Here is a 24,219-nt window from a genome sequence, read left to right on the forward strand (position 1 = left end):
AAATACAATCCAAATTGGAGCTAAAAATTGTATATCTGTATTTAAGGATTTCTTCCTTGCAATGTATTAAGTTGTTGCAAAAAAGTGAACAGATTGAGAAAGGGCTAATCTGTGAGCAATATTTTTTGTGACAGATTTGTATGTGTGCTGGGGGAACTTACCGTTATGAACTTAAATAGAAATTGGAGTAAGCAATTTGGTCCTTTTGAGCCTGCTCTGCCATTCAACAAGATCAATGCTTATCTTTGACCTCAATCTACCTTCTATGTTCTGGAACATATTTTTTAATTCTCATAGCACCCAACGGTCTACTGACCTCTATTTTGGACATACTCATTGAGCAAGGATCCATAGCTGTCTGGATTAGATAACAACCCTTTCGGTGAAAACTTTTGTCTCTTAGTCCTAATTGGCCAACCAGTCACTCTGAGATTGTACTGCATATCTAAGTTTGTCAGCTGGATGAAACATTTTTCACCATTGATCTTGTCAAATCCCCTTTTTTAATATTTACGTTAGATCACTTACCATTTTTTTAAAGTCTAGACAGGCCCATGAATAGGAATGGTTTGGAGGGCTATGGGCCAAATGCATCCAAATGGAACTAGTTTAGTTTGGAAAATCTGGTCAGTGTGAATGAATTAGACCAAAGGGCCTGTTTCCATACTGTGACTGTATGTCTATACGTGTACACAGAACTTCAGTTGAGGTCCTATCAGAGACCTACATAACTGGAGTATGATTTCTTTGCTGTTACATGCCAATCCTCTTGTAATGAAACATTACATGTTCTTTGCCTTCCCAGTTTCTTGCTGAAGTGTTACATAAAATGTCAAAGTGACCAAGGCAAAGGATGACTTAGAAAACATCTAAGGAAAATTAAGTTCAATTCGGAATGACTTGTTGCCTAAAAAGTAGGGAAATAGTTCAGTTGATTGGAGGTTTAAGCGAATGCATCCAAGAGTCAAAATGCGTTTGCTGAAAGGTGTTGCCTGTTTGTTTACCTCAAAATAATCATGATCTATTCTCATGATAGTACTTTGAGACAGACCTAAGACCTAGTGGTCAGTCAGAGATGTGAATAAGACATCAAGATCCCTGATGAAGGGCTAAAGCCCGAAAAGTCAATTTTCCTGCTCTTTGGATGCTGCCTGACCTGCTGTGCCTTTCCAGCACCACACTCTTGACTCTGATCTCCAGCATCTGTGGTTCTCACTTTCTCAAAACATAAAGGTCCAACTTCTTTTAAACTCGTCTTGAAGGTCTTATTCACATCTTTGACTGACCACTTAGGCTTGTCTCAAGGTGCTATCATGAAAATGGATTATGAAAGAGATTTTGTTATTCTGGTGAACAGTTTATTTGATAAATGTTTCATAGCTCGGCCTTAAAATCAATTGGGCAGACTTTTCCCCTCCCAAAATGTTGGTGGGGAATGTGGCAGGATGGGCAGATAATCAAGGGTGTTGGCACCAGAGATATACCTGTCCCTTCTGCCAAATATTTGGACCTGAAAGGATAAGGAACAACAAGTGATGGAATGTGTACATAACACATGGCCAATGCTGACTACAGTGAGGCAATGAGTATTTCATTTTAATAGATCGTTCTGGGAAAGAGAGCATGTAAAACATACATTTTGAGAATATGCTACAATTTTGACAACAACAACAAAAAAAGTCAACCTTCAAAATGCCACAAATTAGATATAAACGTTTTTAGATAGATTTAATGTACCAAGTAATTGGGTGATGGTTTTTATCTTCTCATGTTGCATTCACGAGAATGCGTCTCCTCAGGCCAGCATTTTGAGGCAAACATTGTTTGTCATTTCAATTCTAGTAGATTAATGAGCATTATTACACAAATTACTGATGCTTTGGAAGACAAGATAGCATCCTGCCAAAAATTGCATACCTACTGATTTTTTAAGGAAAAACATTGTGTTGCCAGACCGATAGTATATTAATTGCACAATGCTGATGATGTCCATTGTATCATCTTGTTTTACAGGCAGTAGGTATTTGCCTAACTTGGTTGTTTAGTGTGCCCTCTCATTATCTTTCCTTTTCTCTCTTGATAATTTATTTTCCAATGCGATTCTCTCTTTTTTTAGTACTAACAGTATGCTGAAAACTTGGAGGTGGTAGTTTGAACTATCTGGTGTATGTTTGCGTATTCAAATGGAACTCTGAAAGATGCATTAGTTCCTGATGGCTCCGATAATGCTCCTATGAGCAAAAGAAAAGGCGGCACAGTGGTTAGCACTCCTGCCTCACAGTGCCGGGGACCCGGGTTCAATTGCGGTCCTGGGCAACTGTCTGTGTGGAGTTTGCACATTCTCCCAGTGTCTGCGTGGGTTTCCTCCGGGTGCTCCAGTTTCCTCCCACAGTACAAAGATGTACAGGTCAGGTGAACTGGCTATGCTAAATTGCCCTGTAGTGTTAGGTGAAGGGGTAAATGTAGGGGAATGTGTCTGGGTGGGTTGCTCTTCAGAGGGTCAGCGTGGACTTGTTGGGCCGAAGGGCCTGTTTCCACACTGTAAGTTATCTAATCTAATCTAATTGTGTTCACTTTGTATTTTGATTGAAATTTAGCTCTGAAGGTTACAAAGACCGAAAATGTGCCTGTAAGTGGAAAAACAAATTATCCAAATGTGTTCTGTGCTATATCACAGTTTTACTTTACTCGACGGCCAGGCATGTTGCTGCATATTTCTGAAGTAAGACATTTTGACAAAATAATATGCTGGAACGTTTTGCTGAATCTGTTAGTAATCTTATTACAATAATTGTGTGAAAGTTAATATTGCTGATTCTCTGTCAGTCACACATAGTTTGTAACCACAGGTTTTTTTTTCACTGCTAGTTAAATCAGACTGTTGCTCATTTCAATATCTGTGTAAATTGAACATCCGCAGTCATCAAGTAGTTAGAATAATTAGAAAATAAACCATTATCTGCTTATCGTATGTTGCTGTTTACCAACCTGTTGAAATCTAATACAATGTTAGCTATAGCTTAATTGGTAGTGCCCTGACCTGAGTCGTTAAATTCCGGGTCCAAGTTTGTCACTGGGACTCAAATCCAGCCTGACACTTCACCGAGGGGTTATCCCCGGTGTCCTAGTCAATATTTATTCTTCAATCAATATTGTAAAAATAGATTATCTGGGTATTATCACATTATTCTATGTGTGAATTTGCTATTCACAATCTGATTATCATAATTCTTACATTACAACAATAACTACACTTCAAAAACACTTTAATGTCTGACAGTTTGAAAGATGCTAAATAAGTGCAAGTTGGTTCCTTTTACATAGCACATGGTGGTGCTGCTTCCAAGCTCTGTTGTGTGGTCCTTTAAAATTTATCCTTTGTTTCCTCTGACAGACTATTGAACAAAGACTATAATTAATTATATATATTTGTTGAACACTTTCATTTGCAACCATTAGCAAATCACCTTTGAAAAGAAGGAACAGAGAACTGTCAGATACAACAGAACCACAGCCTGTTTTATTACTGTAAAAGATATTGGCCTGAGTTTCAAATAACATTTCATGACAAATTAATAACTTGAGGCTGATGGTCTGCATTTTTGGGAACTTATCAAAGTGCATTTTTAATTAAAATGCATTCTTAGTAATGACATTATGGGTCTAGCTGAAGCAAATGGACTGCAGCATTCAAAGAATGTAGCTCTCCACCACCTTTGCAAGGGCCACAAGGGATGGGCAGTAAGTATTGTCCAGCCAGTGACGTCCACATCATTTGTGTGAATTAAATAAGCAACACTTCCTGATGGTCCTTTAGATTGGATTCACATTTCAGTTTAAAATTTTAATTGTTTCATTCTTCATCAGTTATGGACCTTTTAAGCATGATTGTAAGCATAACAAATGAAGTAATGAGTTCAAGGTGGTCTACAGGTAAATGGAACAAAATGCATCCAAAAGGGCGATGTGTTATGGGTGAAGAGACTTGGCAAGCTTTCCACTTTTCTATGCCAAATGCTTTATATTTTCAGTCTAATTTGCCGACTGTTACATTGTGGGGGGAGAAAAGAGCCAAATATGTTAGCCTAAAGGTCCAGCATTGAGACCTTGCTCCTCTTTATCTATGTGCAGACAACAAAAAACTGATCTGTGGACATGAGATTCTATACTATACAAATGGTGATGTTCACTATTTCACTTCACAAGAAAATTGCCAACTGCCAGATGGCCTTCCTCATATTCAGCAATACATTAGCCAGAATTTCCTGCAGTTGAAAATCAGGAATATCCTATTTTTGGGATATTTCTTCATTCCCTATTAATAACTAATGTAGTGGTTTCAGAGTATTGGAATAATTAGGTTTATAGTGCCATATTTCTTCATTCTTACTATCAAGAATATTCCTGATCCTGACTGCTCACTCCAGCATAACCAGAGTGATCAGTACGTTCTGCAGCTGATTTCACTGTCCAGGTCTTTTTACTTCTACCTCGACAGCACTATTTACCAAAACGGTTACCCACAGACCCTCGCTTCCCTAGACTCGATACTTCAAATGCCTTCTTTCTTAGCTTTATGAAGTCCTTCATCAAGAAATTCCAAATAGTTTAAAGTTCTGAAATCAGCCTCCTGCCTCACTTTCAATCCCGCTGGCCCATTATATACTGATCATCACTGACCCATGCAGTTGACTCCTTGTTTCCAGTGAATTAAATTTAACTTCCTTGTACTTGTCTACAAATCCATAAATGACCTTGCTAACTTCCTGATCTATAATCTCGTCCAGTTTTTAATCCAATTCAGTTCCATGATTTGAGTCTGCTTTGCATTGCATTCCTCCACTGCTGACTATCTCTCTGGAATGCATTATCTCAGACACACTATCATTCAATCTCCTTTTATATCTACTAAAGGTCTTCAGAAAATGCGTTTGTTAAAATATAAGTGCAGGCTGTTCTACATATGCTGGAGGAAGGCTGGAGATTGCGGTTTAAGATCAAGATGAAAATATTGCATATTTGTGTGAGAAACTTGTTTTTCTCTCCATTTCAGATGAAGGAAAGATATAAATGATATTGAACCATCAGAGGACTCTTAAGTGAAGTTGGATTACTTATGACTAAGTATTTAGTCTTGGCAACATAGATAAACCTAATTATTCCAATACTCTGAAACCACCACATTAGTTATTAATAGGGAATCTGTTCATATTTGAGCTTCTTTAGAAAAGCTGGAATGGAATTTCAGCCCGGACTTTAGAGAACAGCCGTCGTTCCGAAGCTTGCACCAATAGTTTGTTTATAATTCCCAACATAGGAACATTTAAAAAAAAACATATTTCATGATCTTTTAGAAAAAGTGTTGCTATCACCTCAGAAGTTAAAATAAATCAGTCAATTCTTCCACAATCATTCAAAACAAAATTCTCAAAAAGAAATTAAAGTAAATCCTGACTGTAATTTCAAAGATCTCCCTTGATGATCTGCCTTCTGTGCCCTGTAATCATGACTTTTCTAAGTCTCCAGAAAGAGCATTTTAATTACTGCCATTCAGTAGACCAGAACATTAGAATTCGCAGCATTTTTTAGGTCCTTGAGCCTTCTCCACCATTCAATATGATCTTGGCTGATCTCATCTCAGCCTCAATACTACTTTCAAGTGCACTCCCCATAGCTCATTAACCCGCTACTAATTTAAAAATTGTCTATCTCCTCAAATTTATTCATTGTTCCTATATCCACCATACTCTGGGGTAGTGAATTCCACAGATTCATGACCCTTTGAGAAGTAATTCCTCCTCATCTCTGTTTTAAGTCTCCCACCCTCAGCCTGAAATTATGACCTTTTTTCTAGATAGCCTCACAAGGGAAATCATCCACTGAATGTCTACTTTGTCAATCCCTTTTAATATCTCATATACTTTAATTTGATCTCCTCTCATCTTTCTAAAGTCCAGTGAGTTTAGCCTTAAAATGGTCAATCTCTGCTTATAAAATAAACCTTTCATTCCAGAATGGCAGATCATAATGATTAAAGCAGTTACACCATCACAGGATGAGCATGTTAAGTTAACAATTGCCAGTTTTGTTTAAATTTGCATTCTCATTTCAACTGTTTGGATGGTGTTGAATGTTTCTGCTTTACACTAGAGCTGCAGGTACAGTGTGAACACAGCTGAACCTAGTACCAAACATGTACTAGCATAAAAGTCAATGTGTGGCGTTGGAAAAGCACAGCAGGGCAGGCAGCATCTGAGGAGCAAGAGAGTTGATGTTTCGGGCATAAGCCTTTCATCAGATATTCCTGAAGGACTTACGTCTGAAACATCTATTCTCCTTGGCTGATGTCTGACCTGCTGTGCTCATCCAGCGCCACACTTTTCGACTCTGACTCTCTAGCATCTGCAGTCCTAATTTTTTTCTATATATCAGCATAAAGCAAAATGAAGCTCCCTGGAGGAGATTGTCTCATTACACTTAGCTTAAAAATCAAATTATATCTTGACACCTGACTGACATTTCAAGTTTAGAGTTGTTGTGAAAGAGTTTTGGTTCTGCTTTGATTCTAAACTCATGAAACGTGAATACAGTGTGACATCTAAAAAAGTTAATCAGGATGTATGGAGCAGCTTGATCTCTTATATGGCTACTGTTACAACAGTAACTACAAAACTTAATTCTCATAGATGAAATGCCTTAAGTTGCTTTTCACAGGTGTGATAAGACACTATAGCAATGTAAGCTTCTTTCACATTATCATATCACATTGAATTCTGAACTCATGCTGTCATCGAAAAGAATTCCAGTAAAGTTGACTAGTTGTAATTTCGCTCATTTAGTTATTTATTATCCTGGTTGTTGGAGTGTAATGAAGCATAAATACCAGTTATCAGCATGCAGTTTTCAATGATGTCATACTGTGGTTGTGTGCATCTGTTACATGCACTTAAAGTAATTGATGACATGCCTGCAAAAACAATCCAGAACAGTGGAGGAGAAGAGAGAATGCACTCTTTATGAACACTAAAATTTGGGTACTTTTACTCACACTATAGTAACATCTTCCTGTTACAGTTTTTGTTAAGCATGCTTAACAAAATAACAAGGCATTATAGTTATTTGGGACAAATAATTCCTCATGCTTCTTAGTCCATTTTCAATCCGGCATCAGAATTGAAATTTATTTTAGCAGCAATTAAAGAGCAAAATAACTTGAAGTGAGACAAAGCTCTAAGTGTGATTATAAGCTCTTGCATGCACCCTGATTTTGCGGTAACAGTGGAAGAATTTAACTCTTAATGATCATATATATCTTTCAAGTATTCTTTAAAATTTAAATCTGTTAACAATTTAATAATTGTATATTAATCTTGGGACTTGACACCTAGCCAGCTGGAATAGCATTTGGTTAGCTGATGAGAATTCAGAATTCAGAGCTGGAATAGGTATCAGATCTTTGGTGGGAGAGCATTTTGGTGATAGTGACCACAACTGCCTCACATTTTACATAGCTATGGAGAAGGAGAGGATTAGGCAAAATGGGAGGATATTTAATTGGGGAAGAAGAAACTATGATGCGATTAGACATGAGTTAGGAAGTATGGACTGGGAGCAATTGTTCCATGGTAAAGGCACTATAGACATGTGGAGGCTGTTTAAGGAATAGGTGTTGCGAGTGATGAATAAATATGTCCCTCTGAGACAGGCAAGAAGGGGTAAGATAAAGGAACCTTGGATGACGAGAGCTGTGGAGCTTCTCGTCAAAAGGAAGAAGGTAGCTTACATAAGGTGGAGGAAGCTAGGGTCAAGCTCAGCTCTAGAGGATTACAGTCAGGCGAGGAAGGAGCTCAAAAATGGTCTAAGGACAGCCAGGAGGGGGCACGAGAAAGGCTTGGCTGAACGGATTAGGGAGAACACAAAGGCATTTTATATTTATGTGAGGAATAAGAGAATGGTTAAAGAAAGAGTAGGGTCGATTAGGGATAGCATAGGGAACTTGTGTGTGGAATCTGAGGAGGTAGGGGAAGCCCTAAATGAGTTTTTTGCTTCTGTCTTTATGAAAGAAACAAACTTTATAGTGAATGAAACCTTTGAAGAACACAGGTGTGCATGCTGGAATGGATAGAGATAGATGAAGTTGATGTGCTGAAAATTTTATCAAACATTCAGATTGACAAGTCGCCAGGCCTGGACCAGATTTGTCCTTGGCTGCTTTGGGAAACGAGAAATGCAATTGCTTCGCCACTTGCGAAGATCTTTGCATCCTCGCTCTCCATTGGAGTTGTACCTGAGGACTGGAGAGCGGCAAATGTAATTCCTCTCTTCAAGAAAGGAAATAGGGAAATCCCGGCAATTACAAACCAGTAAGTCTCACATCTGTCGCCTGCAAGGTGTTAGAAAGGATTCTGAGGGATAGGATTTATGACCATCTGGAAGAGCATGGCTTGATTAAATGCAGTCAACACGGCTTTGAGAGGGGCAGGTTATGCCTCACAAACGTTATCGAGTTCTTTGAGGATGTGACTAGGAAAGTTGATGAGGGTCGAGCTGTGAATGTGGTGTATATGGACATCAGCAAGGCATTTGATAAGGTTCCCCATGGTAGGCTCATTCAGAAGGTCAGGAGGAATGGGATACAGGGGAACTTAGCTGTCTGGATACAGAATTGGCTGGCCAACAGAAGACAGCAAGTAGTAATAGTAGAAGAAAAATATTCTGCCTAGAAGTGAGTGGTGTTCCACAGGGCTCTGTCCTTGGACCTCTACTGTTTGTAATTTTTATTAATGACTTGGATGAGGGGATTGAAGGATGGGTCAGCAAGTTTGCAGACGACACAAAGGTTGGAGGTGTCGTTGACGGTATAGAGGGCTGTTATAGGCTGCAGCGGGACATTGACAGGATGCAGAGATGGGCTGAGAGGTGGCAGATGGAGTTCATCCTAGATAAATGCGAGGTGATGCATTTTGGAAGGTCGAATTTGAAAGCTGAGTACAGGATTAAGGATAGGATTCTTGGCAGTGTGGAGGAACAGAGGGATCTTGGTGTGCAGGTACATAGATCCCTTAAAATGACCTCCCAAGTGGACAGGGTTATTAAGAAAGCAAATGGTGTTTTGGCTTTCATTAACAGGGGGATTGAGTATAAGAGTCATGAGATCTTGTTGCAGCTCTATAAAACTTTGGTTAGAACGCACTTGGACTACTGCGTCCAGTTCTGGTCGCCCTATTATAGGAAAGATGTGGATGTTTTGGAGAGGGTTCAGAGGAGGTTTACCAGGATGCTGCCTGGACTGGAGGGCTTATCTTATGAAGAGAGGTTGACTGAGCTCGGACTTTTTTCATTGGAGAAAAGGAGGAGGAGAGGGGACCTAATTGAGGTATACAAGATAATGAGAGGCATAGATAGAGTCGATAGTCAGAGACTATTTCCCAGGACAGAAATGGCTAAAATGAGGGGTCATAATTTTAAGCTGGTTGGAGGAAAGTATAGAGGGGATGTCAGAGGCGGGTTCTTTACACAGAGAGTTGTGAGAGCATGGAATGCGTTGCCAGCAGCAGTTGTGGAAGCAAGGTCGTTGGGGACATTTAAGAGACCGCTGGACATGCATATGGTCACAGAAATTTGAGGGTGAAAACATGAGGATCAATGGTCGGCACAACATCGTGGGCTGAAGGGCCTGTTCTGTGCTGTACTGTTCTATGTTCTGCAGTATTTCAAAATCATGGGACTGGATAGTTTGATATCCGAACTATTACTCTAAGTGATTTAAATTTTAAGTTTACTGTCTGTCTGTACCTATAGCTATAGTGAACACAAGGGGCACACATGTATCACTTGTGTCTGATGTTGCTAAGGTGGATATGACATATTCTTGTCATTTGAGAAACTAATGGGCCTAAAGGCAAATGAGTTGCCAGGACCTGTTAGCATCCATCCAAGGATTTTAACAAAAATAGCTGCAGAGATGGCGGAGCCATTGGTCAAATTATTCCAGACCATATTGAAGTTTGGGAAAGTTCTGCAAATTGAGAAACCTCTAATGTGACATCACTGTTCACGAAGAGAGCAAGATAGAAAGCAAGAAACTATAGACCAGTTAGCTCAACATTTGTTATTATGAAAGAAATGGCAAGATGTTTAGAAAAGCTAAATCAAAGAGTCAGTTTGGCTTTGTGAAAGGGAAATCATATTTGACAAATTTGTTATGGTTCTTTGAGGACATAACAAGCAGAGTTGTTAAAGGGGAATCACTAGATCTGTATTTGTATTTCCAGAAGATTTTCTTTAAAGTGCAATATAAAAAGGTTATTTCACAAGAACAAAGCTTACTGTGTTGTGGGTAGTGTATTGGCATTAATTGAGGATTGATTAACACAGAAGACAAAAATTCAGGATTGATGGATCTTTATAGGTTGAAAATCAGTGGAATGCCTCAAGGATCAGTCCTAGGGCCTCAATTATATACTATCTATCCAAGCCTGACTGGGAGGAGGGGGCCTGACTATAATGTATCCAAATTTGCTGCTGACACTAAAATAGGTGGGAAGACATGTTGTAATAAGAAGTTAAGGAATCTACAAGGGATATCGATAGTTTGAGTGAGTGGACAAAAGCTTGTCAGATGAAGTGGAATGTAGCAGTGTTTGTGGTTTTGCACTTTGGTAGGAAGAATCAAATGGCATTCTATTATTTAAATGGAGACAGACTCCAAAAATTGCAAGGTACACTGATCTGGGTGTTCTTGTGCATGAAAGACAATGACAATTATAGCACGTAATTAAGAGGCAAATGAAATTTTGACCTTTATTGCTAAGAGATTGGAATTTGAGTAGAAGGAAGCCCTTTTACATCTGTACAAGGTGTTTTTGAGGCTGCACCTGGAATATTGTGCATAGTTTTGGTCCCCGTTGTATGTTGATGTTGTATGGAGTTCAAAAGAAATTCAATAAGATGATATCTGGGATGAATGGATTGACTTAACAACAATAGCTAAACATGTTCAGCCTTTGTTCATTAGACTGTAGTAGAATGGCAGGTGATCTCATTGAAATTCTGCAAGATTTTGAGGGGTCCTGACAGGATAGATGTTGAAAAGGTCCTAATGTTGGGGGAATTTCAAACTAGGGGACATGGTTACAGAATAAGAGGGCATTCATGTGAAACTTGGATAGTAAGGAATGGCCTCTTTCAGATGGTAGTGAATTTCTGGAATTCTCTACCCCCAGAGAACTGTGGAAGTTAGATCACTGAAAATATTTAAAGAGGAGGTAGATTGATTTTTTTTAAAATATTGAGCTGACAGCTATGAGGAGTTGGTACACAATGAGAGTTGAGATTTGCAGCAGATCGGCCATGATGTTATTGAATGTCCAAACAGCAAAATGAGCTATCCCTGCTCCTATTTCTTATGCTCTTAAAGACGAGAGTCTCAACATTAACACAAAAGCAGCAATTAAAATGATCTCTTAGGGCATGACATGCAGTTTCCACCCCCTTTTGCAGTAAATACCAATTTAACTGATCATCATCTGATGCCTAGAAGGAGTGTGTACTATCTGTAAGGTGCACAGCAGAAATTCACTGAAGATCTTTAGACAGCACCTTCAAAACCCATCACCACTTCCATTTAGAAGGACACGAGCAGCAGATATGTGGGAACACCACCACCTGCAAGCTTCCCTCCAAGCCACTAACCATCCTGACTTAGAAATGCTATTCCTTCAGTGTTATTGGGTCAAAATCCTGGAATTCCCTCCCTAAGGGCATTGTGGGTTTATCTACAGCACATGGACTGCGGCAGTGGAAGAAGGCAGCTCACCATCAAGGGCAACCAGAAACAAGCAATAATGCTGGCTTAGCCAACGATGCTCACGTCACACGACTGTATTTTTAAAAAATCTGGCTTCACGACAGCTGCTTTTCCAGAGAAGCTGCAGCTTAATTACAAAGGTGAGGTTGTGATCCAATTACATAATTACAATATTCAGGGCCACCTAACTGCAGAGACCTAGACATGGACAGAATAGACCTCGGTAAGTATTAAGGCATTTTTGTAAAGTGTTTTTGCAGAATGGGAGCCAGAGTGATCCTTACATGTCACAAGGAGACTTGAGGCTTCTGATGACCTGGACCATTCCTAATTCTGATCATAGTTCCCTCTCCTTTCCTTCACTCATGAATTAGCCCCTGCAATACCATGTTTTTACTGTTCTTTCCCACCAGCACTTATGTTGTTCTGCTTGCTTTGGGCATTTGTAATGGAGTAATAAATGGAGACCTCGGTGTTAAGATGGGTCAGGGTGTATGCTCTGGAGTGCTGATTTGATCACCACCTACTTCAGACTTTGCATCACTGATTCCTGCCACAGTTAAAAATCAGGGCTCAATGGTCTAACTGTCTCACATTGAAGCAACTCTGAACAGATATCTTTTTAGAGCAATGACACTGGTTTGAAATGTCAATCAGACAATTTAATGTTGGTGAAAATTGTTGAGGGTGAATTTCCTCCAATGTCCTCTTGATCATCTGCTATCACTTTGGCAGAAGGATTGAGAAAATTCTGGAAAAATATTTTTGTGTTGAACTAAGGACTTTATGGTTCGTTCACTGAGGTTATTGGAGGACAAGTAGGAGAATCTCCCCAGAGTTCATCGCTGTTGTACAACATTGACTTTGCTTTTTGGGTAGAACTGTTTGCAGGTGCAAAGCAGATAACATTGACCTTTCCTACTCCAGACGTGATGTCATCATTCAAGCAGACATACGAATAAGCTTATCTTCAGGGAAGCAGCCTTCCTCATAAATTACTGCCATTGGCCCTTTTGAAATGTGACATGTTAAACAACTTAACAGGTCCTCAATACGACTGAAGAGAACAGGCTGTTTAGTCAATGTTAACCTGAACGATACTGCAGTAGTGTCAGCTAGTGTATGTAATTTAGAAATACTGAAGCTGTCCGAACAAGCTCTCAGATAATTTATTGCCACATGGGCAATTTGAAATTCATTTTATCTTATAAGTAGCATTTTTAAAAAAATTCAAATGACATTTTTAGGAAGATGTAGTATAAACATTGTAAATTGACCAACTTCAACTTTCTCTATCCAAAACATATTCTCTTGTTAATCAATGCACAGATACAGGCATCAGGCATGATTCAGAATTGATAAAACTTGAGTGAAACCTTTTGGTATGATTAATCCCATGTTTTTTATTTCTAATGCTGTTGCCATCATTCATACGGCTGTGAAACAGAGTGGCATTGCAGAAAAATACTAAACACCTCATGCTTATTCTTATTAGTACTTGGCTTTATTTTTGTTTTCAAGTTGCAGATTGGAGCGATTGTGGCATTATTATACTTTGGCGTGCAGAAGAATTTCATCTGAGAAGACTCAGATTCTACTTAACTGGTCTTCTTTATATATTGATTTGAATAAAATTAATTTGAACTATTAGCTAGACAGGATTTAATTGTGAATATAATCTAATGGATTCCAAACGAAGAAGAATAGTCCTCCAATAGTAATATGGTGTACTTATTCTTTCATTAAAACTAGACTTTATTTCTTGACAGAAGAAAGAAATGACTTTAAAGAAAAAGTTGAAAGTTGTCAGTAGTATGCTATTCATGTTAATTCAGTTTGTGTCTGTGTCAAAAAAATTGTGGTAAAACTGCAAGCATGAATAAAAGCAAAACATGAATGATTAATCACAAATTACAAGTTATACATGATGGACATATCGTTTCCAAGTACCAGTCTTTCTTCACCTTGTTCAGTTTATAAATGTAGGGCTCAGGAGTGTAGGACATGGTACAGCATTAGACTAACTGCTTCGATTAATATACTGGTTTCCACTGCATTTCAAGCAATTTATAAATACCTGACAGTCAGCGCTATTATGCAACAATATCAATAAATTTAAAAAATGACGTAAAGCTCCTGAAAGTTAGCATTATACCTAAACCTTTATACAATAGCTTTTAATTTACATTTCAAGCATTAGTAATTGCTAAGGGATTTATTGCAGTTAATCAATACTTAGGTCATTTTATAATATTTAAGATTGAGTGAAATGTAAATCTGTATTGATTTAATAAGACACTTCTATACTGATTCAGAAGAATAAGGGCAGTAGGTTCATGGGCACACCACCTCTTGCAGGTTTCCTCCTAGCATTGCCCTGATGTGGGATAATGTCACTGTTCCTTCATAGTCATTGGGTCAAATCCTGGAATTCCCGACATGTCAACACTGTAGGTGAACATACATCAAGTGGACCGCCAGTGTTCAATAATATAATTCAACACCACTGTCTAAATTTGGGTGATTAGTAAATACTGGAATTGCCAGTGATGCCCTCATTAGTTGAACAAAATGATAAAATTCCAATTACCTTTTCACCACAGAGCATTGCAAGATTGTAAGTGACTTCCTGGGGTTTGAAATCAATTACTATGTGCATGTTGCGTGGAAACTGCAAATCAGTGGCATTATTGAGGTTAAAGGTAGATTATTTTATCTCAATTTTTAAATAAAAGATATAGATAATAAAGGAAGGAAAATTGTTCAGTGCTACAGTGAGCTTGAAACCATGTGGTACACTGGAGAGCCAATGGGACTTTGTGGATTAGTGTTGTGAGGATGCATCTGGTTTGGGGTAAATAGAGACGTGCAATATCGAAGCATTATAGAGACAATAAGAGGGCGGTTGAGAGACCTGGGTGTACTGGAGGAGAGGTTCTGGTATTCCAGAATACTTGAGTGTGACTACCAAAAACTCTGCATGAAAAGAGGGCCTTTGGATATTTGCTAGCACTTGGGGATGCCCTCCGACTCATGAAAGAACTGCGAGGGATATTCTAAGCACTAGACACTGAAAGACGTTATTGGGCATTGAAGTATGATTGAAAAATCTGCAAATGCTAATTAAAATTCACAACCAACTTCTCTTTTTAAACTTTTAATCTTGGAACAATGCATTAGGTATTTTGTGAACGTTGGTTGCTAAATGGAATTACTTCAGATGTCCACAGTACCTTTCAGATTAAACACAAATGTTATTGTGCATTTGAGTGATTCTGTGAACACTTGAGTTAATTGAGTTCAAGTGATATGTTGAAGGAAACCTCGAGATGAAAGCTATCTTTCTTGCACAGTATTCCCAACAACTTCAGGCCACTCTATCATTTAAGGAAGAGATAGACAGATTTTTAAATAGTAACACATTGAACGATTATAGGAGTGGGCAGGAAAGTGGAGATGAGGCTGAGATGAGATACGCAAGATCATATTGAGTGGTAAAGCAGGCTTGAGGAACTGAATTGCCTACTTCTGCCCCTAGCTCTCATGTCCTTATGAATGGTTTGCCATTAATACTGATGCAGAGGCTGCATCTGTATTCTTTAGAACCAAATGTGCTATACTGATTTTCCATGAGGCGAGATGTGTTCAAAGAAAGCAGAGTTAAGTAATGCTGTTACTTGTGCAAATGGGATTGGTTTTAGTTTCTAAAATAATTGAAGATACCTCCTTGTTTGACAATAAATGATCCGAACAATGAAAATGTCTACCCAGAGGTTTTTAATACCCATGAATATCAGTTATGTGGATGCAAATGATGAGAAAATATTAACATGCCAATCTTTTTAATGGCAAAACGTGTACATAATGTTGATTATGGAATTATTTTCTTTTATTATTGTCAGAAAAATGATCTGGTTTTATTTGGCAATAAATTACATCTCACATGCTACAATATGTAACTTCAAAAGTCATGTTTTCTTCTGTTTTAACTTTCATTTCAACAATTATTTCTCATCAAATGGTTTTAAGTTGACTGTGGATCAACTTTCTTTTTTGTCTTTCTCCAAAAATCAGTGTAAACCAGACTAAAGGCTTTGCTTGCAAATTTGAAGCCTTTCCTATTTCCATAATATGAATACGCAACAGTATTTGAGTACGCAAACATGTTTATAGATAACAAGTATTTAGTCTATACCTGCCGTGTATTCAGGATATAATTATGTTTATGTGGAATGAAAATCTGTTCATTCAGCTGGTGATGCATGTATATCAGGAATCAATAGTTAGATGTGTAGCTCGTATCAGATGAGTATCTACAGGGAAAGTTAGCAGCAAGTGCTGAAGCTTCTTAACCATGTTGCCAAGTCTTTGGGATCAGTAGAGTTAGACTTTGCGTTTTTGTTAATTTACAGAAGTTTTCAGTCAAGATAAAATGAGCAGTAATTTGCTTCACCTATCAGAAATTAACTTTTAATGGCCTGTTTTAATTAATATTAATATTTTCTGCATTTAGTCATTGGCTGTATGTTGAAATCCAAAATTGGAAGAAATTACTTCTGTAATCAGAAGGACAAGTATAAAAATTATACTCTTCAAATAGATTCTTGTACTATTGGGGAACCATTGACAATATTAAGTAAAATAAAGAACTGTGGCTGCTGGAGGTCTGGAATAAGAACATAAATTGCTGACAAAACTCAGTAGATCTAGCAGCATCTGTGGGAAGAAAGCAGAGTTAATGTTTCAAGTCTACTGGCTCTTCATCAGAAAATAGAAATTGCTAACAAAACTCAGAACTTCTCTGATGAAGAGCCAGTAGAGTCGAAACGTTAACTCTGCTTTCTTCCCACAGATGCTGCCTGAGCTGCTGAGTTTTGCCAGCAATTTCTGTTTTTGTACTAATATTAAGTGTTTGGGATGGAATTTTAAAGAAAAATTAGGTACTTTGTTATCATTTCATTTTTAATTTTGTTCTTATAACTTCCTTGACCTGAAGTGAACTGTTCACTGTTATGTTAAGGTACTTGCAGCAAAAACATTTTGAATCCAATGTCATGTCTGAAGTTATGTAACCTAAGATTTCATTGGATATTACAAATTTTTCAAGTCGCCTTGGGCTTAATCAAAATTACTCTGAGGTAAGAATGAATAAGTGTTATGATAGCACAAGGTGTATTCCACTAATTACTGAATTCAATCTACAGAAAGAAGAAAAAGTCCTAGTATTTACATTTCTGTAATTTATCCAGTCAGTCCAATGTTGAACCATGTCCTAAATTCCTTTGGTGGCACACTGAGCTTATGTAAAATTGCTGAGCCACGGAAGTCTTAAAAGTAACAGACTGAATTTCTCATCTAATGTATTATTTCAGACATTTATTTGAGCCTTTGGCCCCATTTGTTAGAATCATATAAACCCCATAGTGTAGAGAGAGGCCATTTAGCCCATTGAGTCTGCAGCAATCCTCTGAAGAACATCCTACCCAGACCCACCCCATCCCCAATTCCCCACATTTACTGCGGCTAACCAACCTAGCCTGCACATCTTTGGACTGTGGGGAAAAAAACTAGAGTACCCTGCAGAAGCCTACACACACATACTGGGAGAACATGGAAGCTCCACACATTTAGTTGCCCGAGGCTGGAATCGAACACGGATCCCTGGCGCTGAGAGGCAGCAGTGCTGACCACTGAGCCATCCTGCCATGTTATTCAATAATTCCTGCTCTTTGTAGGCAAGCATGCACTCTCCATGAGGAGAAGAGGTTTGAATTGAGTTTAGCTGTGCTGTAGTCTGGCCTGCTGACACTCAGTATTACTTATTTCTTATAAAGAACCATTTAAATGAGAACAGACAATCCATCGAAGAGTTGATGCAAGTTGATTTTAACCATGCCTCACTGACTCTCCACGTAGTTCAGTAACGCATTTATCAGTTCCAATAATCTGATCATGTTTTGTGACCAGTGCCTTCGTAGTGTGGGGCTGGATTTTCCTATCTCTACCTGATCAAATTGAGTACCCATGCCCACACTTGCCAGCAGAAAGACTGATTCAAAATTGTCTGAGAGATGGCCTCCTACTGGCCACCACCCAATTAAAGATGATGGTGGGTTCTGTACGATGCCTACTCTATCAGAGGACAGGCCATTCTGAAACCACAGCAGTCTTACCAGAAGAGGCGGCAGTGTTGACACAGGACTGAGACTGAGAGAGGGCCTCGACATGGAGGCAATGATGCTGCCTGCACAGAGATACAGAAGTGAACAAGATAGTGGTTGGCAGACTTCCTGTCTCTAACTCTACCTAACTTTCTGCAGGGAAGCCTCCTCCTTGGGAGACCACAAAATTATCTCCAAGTGGTGACTTGAACACTTTAATTGGCTGTCTGCCTCCATGGTCCAGGTGACTAATTTTCTTCCCAACCTGCCCTCTGGGAAATCTTCCCACTGGTGGGAATCTTGATCTCTCCATGCACTGTCTCCAAAAGCTGGGAAAATCAGTCTGTTCTGTTTATATGTTGTAAGATTTACAGCTTTTGTAATAGTAAAAAGTTACGAGGTTTTTCTGAACGTGGAGCCAATTACATAAAACTGCAATCAGCTTAAGTTTGTCATAGAATCTACAGATCAATTTACATTTATGAGCTTTCTAATAATTAAATTAATTATTGAACTTTGAACTGTCCATAATTTTATGAAAAAACATTGGTATATTGATACCATTACTTTAAACAAAGCTTTTTACGTGATCGCCTCACTTTTTTTTGCCCCCACAGTTTGAACACATAACCTCCGTGTAAAATGTTATTGATTAGCTAACTGCAGACCTTGAGTGTGAAAGAGTTAACAACAATTTAAAAATACTTTTGTTAGAAATAATGGCTTTCACGTGTGTTGTTTTGGATCACTCTGTAAACCTTCCAAAATGTAATAAGGTTGCCATTGTGCCTTTCTCTATTAGCCACTCCATGGATACATTTAATGAAATCAAAATCAATATTTAGTTCCATCCATTATGCTTTTCTCAATTGGCATTGAAAGACTTACGAACAGTTCGAGGTTTCATGTCACATGTTAGGGATTTCTTTTTATGTTGTATCAACAGCAGTTAAGTCTTAAATAACACTGGTGGTCTAAAGATTGTTTTCTCATTTATAATGGTCGTGTTGACAGAATGTCATCATTAGCATCATTGCACTGGATAATTATTGAATTGGTTTAGGTTCCCTGTTTAGATTGATGCTTGCACACAACTATCTCCAGAATATATGATATGCCAGTAGTGTAACGATTTTAGATCGATGTTTTGTCACTGTATGACCCTCTGTTTCAGTTAGAATGTAAATGTAACCGGAGAGAAATTGGGGAAAAGAAATGAGCAACACATCACTGCAGAGCTGCATGGTGTGAATTTTCAGCGAATTTTAAGCTGCTAGAAACATTTAGGAATTAATTCAGCCTAAATTAAAGGCCTGCACAATTGGAACCAAACTCCATTTTTGTGTTACGTGGCACTGCCACTGTTACTTCTTCAACCTACTACAAGTCACGCGTAATACCGGGTCGGAAATTGTTGTTTATTCTATTAATTAAAGGGGCACTCATTTTCTATCGTCTAAATCATTGTAAACATTTAACATACACAGCTTGTTTGGGGAAATATCATGTAGAATACATATTTCTCGCAATCCCAGGTTGATGCTCTGGGAACACACATTTCATAATGGAGACCATGAAATTATCATTGATTGTTGGAAAACTCCCATCTGATTCAGAAGTGTCCTTTAGAGAAGAAGGGCTCCCACTCTTATTTCGTCTGGCCTGTAGCTGACTCCAAACCCACAGCGATGTGGTTGATTATTAATTACCAACTCTCACAACCAAACAAGTCATTTCGTTAAAAGCAATTAAGGATGGGTGGCAAATACTGGAGTCTGCATCCTATGAAAGAATGAAGGAAAAGAAACTTGACCATTTTTGGGTGCAGAATCTTTTTCTAGTCCCTGTCAGAAAAGCAAATGCTTCTAACACTTAGGTAAGAATTGAAGGCATTTGCTTTCTGAAAATAAGAATATTTTTGGCTATTCCAGCCTGGTTAGAGGCTACAAAGCAGCAGCGCATGGAGCAACAGCTGTAAGGAGACCATAGTGGAGAAGTGAGACTGAAAGACTTTATTTATGTCTGATTTATTGTTTACTTATTGATTAATATCGTGCATTCATTTTCTTGTATACAGCTTCATTCTGTATCTTCTATTTACAGGTGGCTCGAGGTCCAAATTATTAATCTGACATGTACTCAACATTGGGTTGTGTACCTCAAGCTTTTGCAGGAAGCTATCTGGCCTGGAGGAACTTTACCTAAATTTCCGAAGTCAGTCAGAACACAAGAACAGAAAGTACAGACCAAGGAATTGGCCTTCCAATGTCTAATGAAAATGCTGCCAGGTTAATATGTTTTTTTTCCTTTTGTAATTGGGCCAACTAAACTCAATGTTAATTCATGACTGAATTAATTACCTTTAATGAAAGCAGAAAATAATGGAAATGCTCAGCATGCCCAGGAGCATCTGTGGACAGAGAAGCCGAGTTAATGTTTCACATTGATAACTTGCTAACTCCACTTGAAAGTGTGTAAATTTGAATGAGGCAACATAACTTTGGTTTTACTGATATTAAAAATATTCTCCAACATTTGAAAAGTGATTATATTTACGCTAAGGAATAATGAGTTAACTAGCTAACAATAGTATTGAAGGTAAACCTCAGTGATCAAAATATCTAAAATAGGGAACATTATTAAAATCTAGCCCAGTTGTACAAAAGCCATGGTTCCAACACAGCAAATGTGTTTGATCTTCTGACATTGTAGCGATTGATACAACTGAGTGACTTGCTGGGCCATTTCAGAGGACAGTTGAGAGTCAGCACATTGTTGTGTGTCTGGAGGCACATGTAGGCTAGACTATGTGATGATGGCAGATTTCCTTCTCTGAAGGACATTAGTGAGCCAGATGGGTTTCTTTGACAATTGGCGATGGTTTTGTTGTCATCAGCAGATTCTTATTTGCAGTTTTCAAAATTAAATTCAAATTCCTCCATTTGTTGTGGAAGGATTCAAACACGGATTTCTAGAGCATTTGCTGAATTTCTGGATTAATACTTCAGTGGTAATACGACTAGACTGTCACCTCCTGCTTCATCAATTATCTTCTCTCTACCATAAGGCCAGAAGGGGGACATTCACTGATGTTTGCACAATGTTTACTAAGAAGACTCAAATGATGCTACTGAAGTAGTCCAAGTTCAAATGTAACAAGTTCTGGACAATATCCAGGCAATTGGGGGGCCTATAATACAATCCCGTCAAGGTGATCATCCCTTTCCTATTCTTAAGTTCTACCCATATAGATAGCTTCACTGGACAGCCCCTCAGAAATATCCTCTCTAAGTGCTACAGTAATGTTTTCCTTAATCAAAAAGACTACACCCACTTCTTTCCTGCCTCTCTTCCTAACCTTCCTTTGGCATCTAAAAACTAAACATGGAGTTGCCTTTCCTGTCCTTTCCTCAACTAAGTTTCTGTAATAGCTATGATGTCACAGTCCCTTGTTCCCATATGTGCCCTGAGTTCATCAGCCTTATCTGTAAGACCCCTTGCATTGAAATAAATAGTTTAATTCTTCAGAACTACCTCCACTCTCCTACCTGGACCAATGCACACTCAAATTGTACCTATTTGTGGCAGGTACAATGTTAGTCACCTTACCTCTAGTCCAGAAGGTCTTTGCCAAGTCCTACCTTGGGATGTGGCCAAGGAGTTATGTCACAACACATCCAAACGAAAAAAAATTCCTCCTTGCCTCCATTTTAAAGCAACCTCTTAACAGTAATATATTTTTGTTTGTCTTGTTATTGTGAGTTGGGTAGGTTTGAATATTAAATAGAATATTGATAACTTCAAGTGTAATTGGAATGTGGGTATTACTGATTGTAGACCTAGTAAAAATGCAATTTCTTAACCTAGGCTGATGTAGAAATTATTTCATGCATCCTCATTGAAGCTTTGAATACCACAAAACCTCCATCAACAGTTGTTAAGCCACAAAATATTTACAAGGGGAAAGAGTGAGCAAAACATTTAATATTTTGAGTGTTGTTTTGAATCTCAAAAGGAACTCATCAGTGAACCCTTTAATTAAATATATGCTGCTTGGTAACAAAAAAAAAGATAAGCATATTATCTGAATGGTAAGAGGTTGCAGAGTTCTGCAATGCTGAGAGATCTAGGTGCCCTAATGCATGAATCACAGAAGATTAGTACGTAGGTACAGCAAGGAATTGGAAAAGCTAATATTATGTTGTTTTATTGCAACAAGAATAGAATCCAAGAATAGGCAGATTATTTTTCAGATTTACAGGGCATAGTCTACAGCTTCTGAAGCACTATGTATAGTAACTAGTTAGTGTACTGACGGAAGGGTGTTAATGTTTTGGAAGCAATTCAAAGAAGATTTACTAGACTAATATCTGTAATGAGCAGATTGCCTTAAGTGGAAAGGCTAGGCAGGTATGCCTAAATCCTTTGGATGTTTAAAAGAGTTAGAGGTGACCTCATTGAAACACATAAGATCCTGAGGGGACTTGACTGGGTGGATATTGAAAGGATATTTCCTTTAGTGGGGGAATCTGGAACTAAGGGTCATAGTTTAAAAATAAGGGGTCACTCATTTAAGTCAGAGATGAGGAATTTTAGTTTTCTTTCAGATTGTGCATCTTTAGAATTCCCTGCCTCAAAAGGCAGTGGCTGCAGAATTTTTAAATATTTTTAAAGGCAGAAGTAGATAGATCCTTGATCAAGAAGGGGATGTAAGACTGTTAGGGTGTACGTGAATTTCGAGTTGCAATTAAGATCAGATCATCCCTAATTTTATTGAATGGCAGAGCCGTCTCAAAGGACCGACTTTTGTTCCTTGTTTGTGTGGTACTTGGATGTATTTAGTCATGGAGGATTGCCATGAGTTTTTCACTTAAAGAAAGACTAAAATTATTAACTTTAAATTGATCCTTGTTAATTGCAGGGGACATTAGCATGCTGTATTTAATAGGGTAAGATGTCTGTTCTATCTTGTTTGAGGTAATGTATGGCCATTTAAAATGTTAATTGGTGAGAAATTCTGTTACTGGCTGAAGAATTATTCAAACCCAGGCCTGCTTCATTAACTCTCTTCATTAAATCTATGGCCTAGATGCACTTTTATGGTCAAGTTCATATCTCTTCTCTGATTTCAAAACTCCCAGTTGTGTAAGCTATTTTTTTTGGCATTGGGAATATACTTTGCCTTATTTAACTGTACAGAGACTTCTGCAATTAGACAAAATACTGGTTGAGCCCTAAACACTCCTCCTTGTTTCTTTTGGGCAGTTAATTTAGTCCAAGAGATTAAGCACCTTAAGTGGAAAAGGCATGCTTTTTTGAAGCACTGTTTCAAGTTATTGGTTTGCTTATCAGGGTTTAAAGCGTTTAAAATATTAATTCACATTTCTTATGAATATTAGTCCAAATGGAAGATTATCGAGCTCAAAATTATGCTCACGTTTTGATTTCCAATAATGTCATGTTATAGATTTGCTTTTAAACAGTGATTATTTTTGTTAGAAAAAGGCATATGGTGGGAAGGCGCATGTTTATCTGTTGCCTTTATACTCCATCCTTGGTTTAATGATAGAACTCTCATCTCTGAGTTGAGAGTCTACATCCCTCCTCAAAAACTTGAATTGTCTGCCTTTCAGAGCCTTGCAATCTTTTATAGCCACCAGTTTCAAAGAGAAGCAGAAGACTTTTCTGACCAAGTTTTATTCCTCAACCAAATAAGCAAAGCAAATTAACAAGGTCATTATCACACTGCTCTTTGTGGGACCTTGCTATTTGCAAACTGCCTGCCACATTACTATAGTAACTGCACTTCACAAGTTAACTTGAAAATGCTTAAGTGTTTCAGAATATTCTGTGGTTGTGAAATGTGCTCTATAAAAGCAAGTTGTTAATTTCTTTCTCTCACCCCAGTTTATCCTCAGGGTGTCCTGAAGTGCTTCACAGCAAATGAGTTGTTTTTGAAGTGTTTTGCAGATAAGTGCAGCAACTAATCTGAGCACAACATCCCTCAAATAGTAATCTCATCAATGACCAGCTAATTTGCTTTTGGCTGTGGTTAAATGATGAAAGGTCATTGACCTGAAATGAAAACACTTACTTTCAATGTAGAAACTGTTTGAAATAGCTGAATATTGCCAGCATTTTCTGTTTTATTTCAGATTTCCAAGTTCCTCTGCTATATTTTGTTTTTGTAACTGACTTATAGTCTTTACATTTTAATAGTGCAAGCAGTAAACTTCCTTGTCAGGTATC

The 24,219-nt window shown here is 38.1% G+C and overlaps 1 protein-coding gene across 3 annotated transcripts in view; it reads left to right on the forward strand.

The window, feature by feature from the left end:
• The window catches only part of snx19b (sorting nexin 19b), a 163,341-nt gene that overhangs the window by 102,316 nt on the left and 36,806 nt on the right, over positions 1-24,219 (forward strand). For all 3 annotated transcript variants that reach the window (XR_015751983.1, XM_043676707.2, XM_043676706.2), the window contains exon 9: positions 20,074-20,258. Coding sequence is in view for 2 of the 3 variants with exons in the window: in XM_043676707.2 (XP_043532642.2) it covers positions 20,074-20,258 (185 nt within the window). In the remaining variant the exon portion in view is untranslated. The remainder of the gene's footprint in view (positions 1-20,073; positions 20,259-24,219) is intronic.

This window comes from Chiloscyllium plagiosum, unplaced genomic scaffold (genome assembly GCF_037043375.1).
Source record: "Chiloscyllium plagiosum isolate Xiang-an unplaced genomic scaffold, Cpla_swu_hap1 HiC_scaffold_29, whole genome shotgun sequence".
Lineage (NCBI taxonomy): Eukaryota > Metazoa > Chordata > Chondrichthyes > Orectolobiformes > Hemiscylliidae > Chiloscyllium > Chiloscyllium plagiosum.